Source organism: Myotis nattereri (genome assembly GCF_964212035.1).
Source record: "Myotis nattereri genome assembly, chromosome: 11".
NCBI lineage: Eukaryota > Metazoa > Chordata > Mammalia > Chiroptera > Vespertilionidae > Myotis > Myotis nattereri.
In genome coordinates this window covers 32,327,099-32,339,493 of record NC_138086.1, presented here as the reverse complement: position 1 = coordinate 32,339,493, position 12,395 = coordinate 32,327,099, and the positions used below count along the sequence as shown (strand labels likewise).

General features: G+C 42.0%; 1 protein-coding gene across 1 annotated transcript; it reads left to right on the top strand.

Annotated features, from left to right (window-relative positions):
• Nucleotides 1–10,427: 10,427 nt before the first annotated feature.
• Nucleotides 10,428–11,372, top strand: LOC308527472 (olfactory receptor 9A4-like; the record flags this gene model as incomplete). The annotated part of the gene is made up of 1 exon (XM_081102794.1): nucleotides 10,428–11,372. The coding sequence occupies one exon, from the start codon at nucleotides 10,428–10,430 to the stop codon at nucleotides 11,370–11,372; it is 945 nt and encodes a 314-aa protein (XP_080958920.1).
• Nucleotides 11,373–12,395: the final 1,023 nt, after the last annotated feature.

Genomic DNA, 12,395 nt, shown 5'->3' with positions numbered 1-12,395 from the left:
ACATCAGCACACTGTTTTATAAAATCATTTATAGTTCCTGTTCTGCGAATCGGCCTTAATAAAGCCTGACAGGTATTATTAGCATTTTCAAAAGCCAGTTGTTTGATTAGGATATCGGCTGCCTCTTTGTTATTGATTACTCTCTTGACTGCCTGCATGAGGCGAGAAAGGAAATCCTGATATGGTTCCTCGACCTTCTGTTTAACCTCTGTAAGGGTGGTGGTTTTTCCTGCTGTATAAGGTAGGGATTTCCAGGCACTTACTGCACAACTGGTTACTTTGGTAAGTGCCTCTGTGGGCATATTCATTTGCTCCTCAGCCGTGTTAAAATCACCTTCTCCTAATATCATGTCTAGGGTTATTCCTTTTCTGGTTTTTTCGCTGTGGCTACAGCTTTCTTAGCAAGATCTTCATATTCAGTTTTCCATAATAAGTAATCGCCTCCTGAGAGACAGGATTTACAAACCTGTGACCAATCATAAGGAGTCATCCATTTACTGGCTAGGGTTTCTACCAAGGTTTGTGTGTAAGGAGCTAGAGGTCCATATTCAGAGCAGGCCAATTTTAATTCTTTAAGTACTTTGTAAGGTATAGGCTCCAAGGTGGGGTTTCTATTCCCACCAGACTCATTCTCATATGTAACTGGGAAGCAGAGTGAGAATTCAAGATCTCCATTAGCTTCAGCTTCTCTTATCGCCCTTTGAAATTTAGACATGGAGCTCATAGGAGCCACAGGACGTGGTTTAGGCTTCCTTTCTAATTTGGGGAGCCTGTTTTGAATGGGAGGGCCACTCTCCTCTCTACTGACTGGAAAGGACCAATGGTCATGTTTATGATATTTATTCTCCTCCCGATCAGTAGGCATAGCTAAATTGCTTTTAGATTGAGCTGAAGACAATGATGATGTATCCTCTCTGGGTGGAGCCGAGGGACTATTTAAATTTTGAGAAAGTTCAACCGTTTTTGCCTCTGGTGCCAAGGTGTCACAGATTGAATCCCAGAGGGAAAAGTAACATGGCAGGACCTTCTCAGATTCATGGTGTTTCTTTAATTGCTTTCCTACTTCAACCCAAGTTTTTAAATTAACAGTTCCATCCTCTGGAAGCCATTGACATACTTCTTCTATAAAACTTTCTGTCTCACTGGGAAAAACCTCAACTCCAATTCTGCTAGTAAGCATATGCGTTAAAAGATTAATACAGAGTCTTTTTTCTTTACACTCAGTATGACCCATCTTGTCAATCTAAGTTCTGTACTAACTACCCGCTTACCCTACTTATCCTCTATGGGGGGGGGGGGGTTCTGCAGCACCCTATGGTGCAGTCCTATCCGTCCCAAGTACAGGGGGACTTACCTAAGGGAACCCTGTTCGGGCGCCAGATGCCGGGGTCCAACCCCAGCAGGTCCAGGGGTTCCCAAAGGCGTAGACGGAGTCGGCGAAGAAGGAATGACACGGAGACAGTGTTCAGTTGATCAGCAGCCTAGCCAGGATCTCCAGCCAAGTTCTGGTCTCGATCTCCAGAGAGGTTCTGCTGTTTATTGTCTTGTTACATCCGTATTTATACCAGTTGATTTTAATCCTGTCAATTTCTATTACAAAGGTTAGGGCGTTTCTTATCTCCATTCCAGGGAGTAAAGATTATGTAGCTTAAGCATGATTGTTTGTAGTTAAAGTGATTAACTACCCGCCTGGCACTTAGTTAAGGAGTTTCATCCCCTCCCTGACTTCAGGGAAAAATTTCTACCTGGGGAAACAACCTTTCTAGGAGAGGCATCCCCTCCCTGACTTCAGGGAAAAATTCCTACCTGGGGAAACAACCTTTCTAGGAGAGGCATCCCCTCCCTGACTTCAGGGAAAAATTCCTACCTGGGGAAACAACCTTTCTCGGAGAGGTGACCTTGATTAAAACACACAGCGCTAAGGGGAGCAAACATATTAAGAACAGTATGCTATATACGCCAGGTCCCTTGAAACATATGCTGTGCAGATGTTTCTTTCCTGCAGCGACTGTGTCAAGCAGCAAGGATGGACCGGCTTCCGGCACATGCCTGGTTCCAATTTCAATGGCTCCTCTATGATTTTGCATTGTCTTGGGATCCCTTCACTTTCACCAAAGATGTTACACTTTATAGCTGAGCTTGCAATCTAATAAGCTCTACTGGTGGGAGATTTCTATCTTCCTTTTTTTTTTTTTTTAAGTGGATTAAAAAACTGTGGTACATCTACACAATGGAGTACTATGCTGCTATAAAAAAGGAGTAACTTTTGCCGTTTGCAACAGCATGAATGTAACTGGAGAGCATTATGCTAAGTGAAATAAGCCTTTCAGAGAAAGATAAATATCACATGATCTCACTCATATGTGGGATATAATGAGCAACATAAACTGATGGACAAAAATAGATCCAGAGACAAATGGCAGGGGAGGTGGGGAAGTTAGAGATCAACCAAAGCATGCATATTAGCATAACCAATGGACACAGACACTGGGGCGCTGGGGGCTTGCCCTCAGCCTCAGGGGTGGGAATGGCTCTGGGGGGCATCAATTGGGGAAAAAGGAGACATATGTAAAACTTTAGACAATAAAAAAATAAAAAATGAATTTATTGAGGTGACATTAGTTTAAAAAATTATACATGTTTTAGGTATATAATTCTACACTGCCTTCCTTTTTACAAAAAAGAAATTTCTATTCTCTTAAGTATTTGCAGAAAGTTACTAAAAAAGTTGATAGAGTTTGGCTAAAGGGATACACGTTTGGGGAAAGGTCTGGAAATTACTTGTCACACTCTGACATCTTTTAGAGTTACTTAAATCCTCTCCTATTCCTCAGTTATTTTATTTTATTTTTTAATATATTTTATTGATTTTTTTCACAGAGAGGAAGGGAGAGGGATAGAGAGTTAGAAACATTGATGAGAGAGAAACATCGATCAGCTGCCTCCTGCAACCCCCCCCCCCCCCCCCCACTGGGGATGTGCCCGAAACCAAGGTACATGCCCTTGACCGGAATCGAACCTGGGACCCTTTAGTCTGCAGGCCGATGCTCTATTCACTGAGCCAAACCTGTAAGGGCTCCTTAGTTTTTTTTAGTTTCTCCATCTCCACACCCACCCCACAACCAGATTCTACTTATCTCACTTTGTCTACTTATTCTGATACCTTTTGATTCACTCCAGTGTTATCTTTATCCTTCACCAGACTTTATCTCATTTCCCTCTTCAGCAAGCCCCCAATGAGGAATTATTTCCTGTCTTATATACTTATAATTTATTTTTTAAAAAATATTTTCACCCCAGTTGGTGTGATTCAGTATTGAGTATCGAACCATAAACCAAGAGGTCACCAGTTCCATTTCTGGTCAGGGCACATGCCTGGGTTTTGGGCTTGATCCCCAGTAGGGGTTGTACAAGAGGCAGCTGATCAATGGTGTATCTCTTTGCTTGGATATTTCTATCTCTCTCTCTCTCCCTTCCTCTCATTCAAAGGAAATCAATATTTTCATCTCCATTAAGATTAATTTTTATACAATAAATGCAGCTCTTTCAAGTATAAGTTTCAATGAGTTTTTACAAATTTCTACACACATCAAATCACTACTAAACCAAATTATGAAACATGTTCTTCACCCAAAAGGTTTTTTTATGCCTCTTTCAAGCAAGTCGTCATCCCCAACTCCAGCTTCAGGCAACTTTCTGTTATTATAGATTTTTCATTTCTTGAGTTTACTATGGAAGTACACAGGATTGACTTTATGTTTGATTCTTTTGCTCAATAAAGTGCTGTAGAGACTTAGTCATGATGATGCATCTATCAATAGTTCCTTTCTTTTATTGGCTGGGAAGTGTTAGTGTTTAACTGTACGGAGTTTCCACCATTTATTAATGCATTCACTGATTGTCATTTGGGTTGTTTGAAGTATATTATGAACAAAATTACACCAACATTCATAAACATGTCTTTGTGTGCATATACATTTTCATTTCTTGGAAACATATCTAAGAGTGAAATGGAATTACAGGCTTGTAAGGTAAGTGTATGATTACCAGTTGTTGTTTATACCATTGTCTATTCCCACCAGCAATGTATGAAAGTTCCAATTGTTTCACATCTTTATCAAGAGTTAGTTTGGCTAAAAACAATTAAAGATATGTTTTTGAGTCTCTGTGTAAGTTTTCTATTGTATTGGTCCAAAGGTACATACAGCTACATGATATTATGTCAAAAACACAGTCTTTATTACTGTATCTTTATAGTAAATTTATTTTTTCCTGATTTATTTCATTAGTTTTTTGATTTTTAAATTACAGTTGACATAGGATATTATATTACAGTTTCAGGTGTACAATACAGTGATTAGACATTTACAAAACTTACTATAGTAAGTTTCTAAGTAAGGTATTATGAGTTCCCCAGCTTTGTTCTTCCTTTTGAAAATTATTTGGGCTATTCTATGTTTTCACATTTGCATAGGAATCTTAGAGTTAGCTTTTTAATGTTAACAAAAAGCTTCCTGGGATTTTTACTGAATCTATAATTGGGAGAGAATGGAGATTCTAACAAAATTGTGTCTTCTGATTCAAAAAAATAGAATGTGCTTCATCTATAGATCTTTAAATTCTCTGAGCAATTTTTATAGCATTAATTGTATAGGTCTTGCACATAATTTGCTAAATAGATCTCTTAATTTTTTCATGTTTGTGAGTTCTATTGTAAATTAAATATTTTATTTCTATTTCCAATGTTCCTTGCTGGTGTATAGCAATACAATAGATTTTTGTATATGGAACCTTTATCCAGTGACCTTGATAATCACTTATTAGTTCTAGTAGCTTTTTTGAGGGGACTTCTTAGGATTTTCTATATATAGCACTATGTATCTCTAAATATATAATTTATTTCTTTATTTCCTGACTGTATGCTTTTAATTTAATTTTCTTTCCTTTTTGCATTAGCTAAGATTTCCACTATAGTCCTGGCTAGAAGTGGTGATAACAGATATCCTTGCCTTGTTCTCTATCTTAAAGGGAAAGATTGGGTCTTTCATCATTAGGTTTATGCTAGCACGAGGATGTTTGGTCAATGCTATTCATCAGTTTGAGGAAGGTCACTTTAATTACTGGTTTGATCAGGGTTTTTAAACCATGTGTGTTGATTTTTGTCTAGTGCTTTTTCTTATTGGAATGATCATATGGTTTTTCTCTTTAATTCTGTTAACATGGTGAACTACTTATTAATCTGCTAGTGGTGAACTGACTTTTCATTTCTGGACTATAATTATCATTTGTTATGGCATATTTTTCTCAAAATCCAGGTACATGTTTTGTGACTCTCTTTATGTATTGGTGGATTTTATTTTCTAACTAGAGGCCCAATGCATGGATTCATGCACCAGTGGGGTCCCTCAGCCTGGCCTGAGGGGTTTGGCCGAAACCCATTCTCCAGCATCTCCTGAGGAGTCCCAGAGTACGAGAGGGCACTCTGCAAAGTTGCTGTCACTCGGCGGCTCCTACGTTGATTGTCTGCCCCCTGGTGGTCAGTGCGCATCATAGCTACCAGCCAGTCAGCTGGTTGGCCAGTCACTTAAGCTTTTATATTTATACTAGAGGCTTGGTGCACAAAAATTTGTGCACTCGGGGGGAGGGGAAATCCCTCAGCCTGGCCTATGCCCTCTTGCAGTCTGGGACCCCTCAGAGGATGTCCACCTGCTGGCTTAGGCCTGTTCCTGGGGGGATCAGGCCCAAGCTGGCAGTCAGACATCCCTCTGGCAGCCCGGCAGCCCTCGGGGGATGTCTACTTGCCAGAGGGAAGCAGGCCTAAGCTGCAGTCAGACATCCTTAGTGCTGCTGAGGAGGCAGGAGAGGCTCCCACCACCACCACTGTACTGGCAGACATCAGCCTGGCTTGTGGCTGAACAGAGCTCCCCCTGTGGGAGCACACTGACCACCAGGGGGCAGCTCCTGCATTGAGCGCCCCCTGGTGGTTAGTGTGTGTCATAGTGACCAGTCATTCCCAGTCTTTCTGCTATTAGGGTCAGTTTGCGTATTACCCTTTTATTATATAGGATAGAGGCCTGGTGCATGGGTGGGGGCCGGCTGGTTTGCCCTGAAGGGTGTCCCGGATCAGGGTGGGGGGTCCCGCTGGGGTGCCTGGCCAGCCTGGGTGAGGGGCTGATGGCTGTTTGCAGGCAGATCAAGGCCCCCCCCCTCAGTGGGGACCTTCACCCCATGGAGGTTTGGCCAGCCTGGATAAAGGGCTGATGGCTGTTTTCAGGCTTGTAACACCCCCTTTAGGGAGGGGGGTCCCCACTGGGGTGCCTGGCCAGTCTAGGTGAGTGGCTGAGGGCTGTTTTCAGGCTGGCAAAGCCCCCCCAGCAACGGAAGCTCCCAGCCTCTCCTTTTTTTCTTTTTTCATTTTTTCTTTTTATTCTGGGATTTATTTACCTTCTATAATTGAAACTTTGTAGCCTTGAGAGGAGCTCAGAGCTGGCCAGGGCGCGCGGGAGGGAAAGCCTCCTGCTCGCTCCAGCTCCATGGCCACGGCCGGCTGAAAGCAGGTATCTGGAGTTTATTTATCTTCTATAATTAAAACTTTGTTGCTTTGAGTGGAGCTCAGAGCCAGCCGCAGCAGGCAGGAAGTTGGCTTCCTCCATCATTGGGGAAACCAAGCCTCCTGCTTGCTCCAGCTCCGTGGCTGCTGGCCGCCATCTTATTGGGTTAATTTGCATATAGTTACTCTGATTGGCTGGTGGGTGTGGCTTAAGGCATAGCGAAGGTATGGTCAATTTGCATGTTTGCCTTTTATTAGTGTAGACTAGAGGCCCAGTGCACAAAATTCGTGTATGGAACAGGGTGTCCCTCAGCCTGGCCTGCACCCTCTCCAATCTGGAACCCCTTGGGGGATGTCCGACTAAACCGGCAGTTGGACATCGCTCTCACAATCCGGGATTGCAGGCTCCTAACCGCTTGCCTGCCTGCCTGCCTGCCAGATCACCCCTAACCCCTCTGCCTGCCTTCCTGATCACCCTAACCACCTCTGCCTGCCTGATCGCCCCGAACTGCTCCCCTACTGGCCTGATTGCCCCTAACTGCCTCTGCCTCGGCCCCTACACCTGGGACGTGGGGTTCCCTCCCTCTGGCTGGCCATAGGCACCTGGGACACTGGCTGTCTTCACCCGTGGCCGCCCACAGGCACCTGGGATCAGGAGCAGCTTCGCTCAGGTTGGCCACAGCTGCAGGCACCCGGGACCGCGAGCAGCTTTGCCCGGCCCAGCTTCATCAGGAAGAACGTCCAGTCTAATTAGCATATTACCCTTTTATTAGTGTAGATAAATGTGTTACTTAAGATTTTGTGTCTATGTTCATGATGAATCTAGGTTTCTATGTTTATTTTCTTATGATGCCTTTCATATCAAGATAATTCTGGCCTTATAAGGAGAATTGGGCAGTGTTCCCTTCTCCTGAATTTTCTAGAAGATTTTATATAGGATTTGTATTAGTTCTTCCTTAAATATTTGATAGAATACACCAGTAAAACTATCTTAACTAGTAGTTTTCTGTGTGACAAGCTTATTAATTATAAATCAATTTATTTAACATATATAGGATTTCAGTTCTTTTTTTTCCAGAAACTTTTGGTAATTTTAATCTTTCAAAAGATTTCCCATTTCATCAGGTTTTCAATTGATTACTCTTTTACATTGCAAAGAAAAACAAAAATTTGATCATATCTTTGGTTGTAGATGAGGAAATTAAGAGTGCTCCTGTCATACAGTCTTAGTGTTGACTAAATCGGTCCAAAATCTTTGAAGTTTAAAATGGTGCCAATCAAAAGCAATGATTACAATATATCTACCTTTTGATCAAGAAATTCTAACTGTAGGGATTTATTCGAGCAATATAAATGTGTATGGACTTAAAAATATCTGTGCATATTTATAGCATCATTTTTCATAATCAAAATGGAAACAATAAAAAATTAGCAACAGAGGTCTAACTAATAAAGAATAGGACATCCATATCATGGAATATTACACAAAAAAAGTAAGCGGGGTAATATGTACTATTAAGTGAGAGAGAAAAGTGCGTAAAACTGATTTTCACAGCATTTCCTTGAAAACAATATACAATCTTAGATAAATTTCTCTAAGATTGTGTGGTTGGACTTGGATAATTTAAGAAATTGTAGAGAAAATTATTCATAATTTATGCCCTTCTGCACCAATTAAAATGAACATATTTAAGAGGTATACTTGAAATTAAATCCAAAATCCAGATACATGTTTTGTGACTCTCGCTTTTTCTGTCTCCCTCCAGAACCAAGCAGATTTCCAATTTGCATTTTTTTTCAGTTGTTCCAGGTTGTAAATATAGCTGCCTACATTGGGCTGTCCTTATGTGTCCCCCACTTTGAAGTGCCCAGCTGGTGGTAATCAGGGACAAGCTGTACAAATCAATGGCTGGATGAATCTTGCTGGAGTACATAGAGATGCCCACATGTGGAAACCTGAGACAATACCAGAGAGGGGAGTTGAATTTAGGGGTAGCACCCTCCACAGTGTTCTGGAGGGCACACAGGGTTAGGAACAGGATGCTCTGTAAAATGAGTGGAGGAGAAATCAAGCTTTGCAGGGGATATTTTATGAAGTCGAAACTTTGACTGAGACCAGTAGGCGGGATTTTGTGGATATCGGTGTGCATTTTAGAGGTCAGTTGTGGTGTCTCCTATTGGAAAGTGGGGGCTTATTTTGGTTCTGAACAGCTAAGAGTATCCCGGGAGAGAACTGGATAAAGGGCAGAAGGGGGAATCTGCTTAGAGTTTTTTGAGACATTTGGAAACTTAGGCTTTGGGGCCTTGGAGAAGGCAGCCTTGGTATTGAGAAGCCTCTGGTTGGTGAGATTTTGTTTTCCCATGAAACAAAAAGTTTAAAAGGTTCTGAAACTTAATTGGTCAAAATGGGCATAACTAAAAGTTTGTTCTGCTCCCCCTAGGCTGATTGCTTAGGGACACCATGAACCTGGGCTTATTAAGAACAGCTATCTCAGTGACTAGTCCCCTTGGGAAGGAGAGAAGTAGGAGGGAAAGGCGGAGAGAGAGAGACCCTCAGCTTCCCACAGAACTGTTATTTTGGGGCTTTTTCCTAAGCTCCTATCTGAGGACAGTGTCCTTTTTCATCATGACTGAAGACAGCAGTAGGTTGCTCTAACCCCTGTGCATGGCTCAGCAATAGCCACACAGGAGTTGGCCTTGGCAGAGCTCTGGAGAACATTAGCAGTGGTGGTGAAGCCCTTCCATAGAGGTGAGTGTCTTCAGGTTTCTCCTCTATGGAAGAAAGAGTAAGGTGGGATGTTCTGGGTCTGGTTGCTGTCTAACACAGGGACACCTAGAGGGTGAGGAGTGGGCTAAGAGAGCAGCAGGACAGACAAGTTCATTTCCAAGTCCTCTGTGCACAACAAAGACAGATTCAGTTCTTTTCTGAGCTGATGGTAGGGATATATGCAGTTCCCTGATGTCTCTCAGGATCCTTCTTTCTCATCTTTCTTTATTTCCTGTTAGTTATGCAGAGATTGTGGAGAAGCAGGTCACTGAGCTCTTCCAACAGTTCTGTCTTTGAGGCATGTTTGCCCATCAGTAGAAGAGCCACAGTGATATTGGGAAGGTTGCATCCCCAATATATGCCATAATATCAGAGGAAGGAAGGGAAGGAAGGAAGGGAAAATGGTAATGTGAGGCAGGAAGGGAGACCAGGAAGAGAGGCATTGAGGGGATATTGCCTAGTTAGTCCTGGCCAGGATCAGGACCTATGTAGTCATATATTATGTGTCCATATACTCATCACCTACAAAAAAATTTTAGCATTACTGATTTGGCTCAAGAATACTGTGTGTGTGTGTGTGTGTGTGTGTGTGTGTGTGTATATATATATATATATATATATATATATATATATATATATATATATATAAAGTTATGAAGGTGAGTCTGTGTAGTACCACTGTAGATGAAGGCTGGGTTTCAATGTTTCGTACCTTACACTTCATTTGGAATCTGATACAGTTCACCTAAGAGGAAATCGGACAATCCCAGGGGCTGATTAATCCAGTTTCTAAAATAAGCAGTTTAAAATATTATAGCCTATATCCCCTGGAGAAGACACTTCCAGTGGGGAAAAAAGACAAGAAAGATTTTCTTCACACCAATACAGAAGAAGCTGCCTTCAGCCATTCCTGACAGTGAGCATTGAAGAGGCAATATTTAGGTCTGTCTTTGTTCAGAGCATAGTAGTAAAGGCAACTCATGTGATCATCTGTCGAAATAGTTTCTCATCCTAATCTGTCTTCCTACTCTCTTGAGAACAGGACCATGTGGAGCAGTTCCACCTGTCTTTTGATATCTGAGTTTCACAAGGAGCAGAACCAAGGACTAAATGATGAGCAATCACTCAAGTGCCACTGAATTTTGTCTCCTTGGCTTCCCTGGCTCTGAGGAACTACACCATATCCTCTTTGCTACCTTCTTCCTCTTCTACTCAGTGACATTAATGGGAAACACGGTCATCATTGTGATTGTTTGTGTTGATAAACGTCTACAGTCCCCCATGTATTTCTTCCTTGGCCACCTCTCTGCTGCGGAGATCCTGATCACATCCATTATCATCCCTGTCATGCTTCGGGGGTTTCTGCTCCCTGGGATGCAGACAATATCTCTGGCTGGATGTGTTGCCCAGCTCTTCCTGTATCTTGCTGTGGGGACCACAGAGTTTGCATTACTGGGAGTGATGGCTGTGGATCGTTATGTGGCTGTCTGTAACCCTTTGAGGTACAACATCATTATGAATAGTCACACCTGCATCTGGGTGGTAATTGTGTCATGGGTGTTTGGGTTTCTTTCTGAAATCTGGCCAGTCTATGCCACGTTTCAGCTGACCTTCTGCAAATCGAATGTCTTAGACCATTTTTATTGTGACCGAGGGCAACTTCTCAAACTATCCTGTGATGACAGCCTTTTCACAGAGTTTATTCTTTTTTTAATGGCCATTTTCATTATCATTGGTTCTCTGGTACCAACAATTGTCTCCTACACTTACATCATCTCCACCATCCTCAAGATTCCCACTGCCTCTGGCAGGAGGAAAGCCTTCTCCACATGTGCCTCACACTTCACCTTTGTCGTGATTGGTTATGGCAGCTGCCTGTTCCTCTATGTGAAACCCAATCAAAGGCAGGCAGCCCAGTACAATAAGATAGTTTCCCTGCTGATTTCTGTGGTAACTCCTTTCCTGAACCCTTTCATCTTCACTCTCCGGAATGACAAAGTCAAAGAGGCCCTTAGAGATAGTGTGAAACGCTCCTGTCAACTTTTCAAAGATTAACTCTTCTCTCAGTTTTAGGTGAGGGCATGATCCCTACTGGGAATTATTTAATAACTTAGGAAACCCTATCTACTCTATCACAGTTTACCATCATTACAAAAATCACAGTGTGTACTACTACTGCTCATACCATGGAAGCAGATAAGGCAGATAACAATGAAACCCACACTCTGCCCACTAGAATCTCATAGCTTCAGATACTCTTTATTTCTACTGATGAACTCCTTGTGGTGTGGGAGAAACTAAAGAAAGCAAATGAGTACTTTTGTGTAGAGTTCTATTGGCCCAATTAATTGGCTTATAATTTGTTTCTGAAAATGAATTACTGAGGTGAGGTAGGAAGTGAGGAGGGAGATGAAGTGAGAGATGGCATATCATAATACAAAGGAAGAAATGCTCACTTTGCTTCTTCATCAAATGTTGCTAAGAGTTGTCCTATATTTTTATACAATTTCTTGAGAAGATGGCCATATGCATTTTGCACATCCCATGGTTCTTTTTCTGGCTGTGTATTTTATTATCCTGGTCCCACTGCTACTGCAAAGTACATATAGTGTTACTTACACTTTGCCACAGAACTGGACAAGAGTGGTGACATAGAAATTAGTATGCTTCTCAAAATCTTTGTGCTACAAAAAGATGGAAATATTTGGCAATAAGAATATGGGAAGTTCCTTTGGCTAAACTTCAGGGTATTGCTCAGACCTTTCCTCTTTGTGACATGTATTCAAATAGACCCAAAAGGAAAGACACTCACTGCCCTCATATATAGTTTCTTTGGTTTTTCAACATGTCGTCAGCCATGCCTCTTCTTCCTGCCTTTCTTGCCTTTGTTTATCCACGAACTTCTGTTTCTTCCTCCTCTCTCCCTTTACCTTCCAGTCTTCATGTTTCTTTTTTCCTCCCCTTCCCCACATTTAACTATGACCCAAGGCTCTGGCCTCCTACTGATAATACATTCTGATTCCTCCTCTCCTCCTTCATCAATATTTCCATTGCTCTCCTGTAACTCCAGTGATGCAG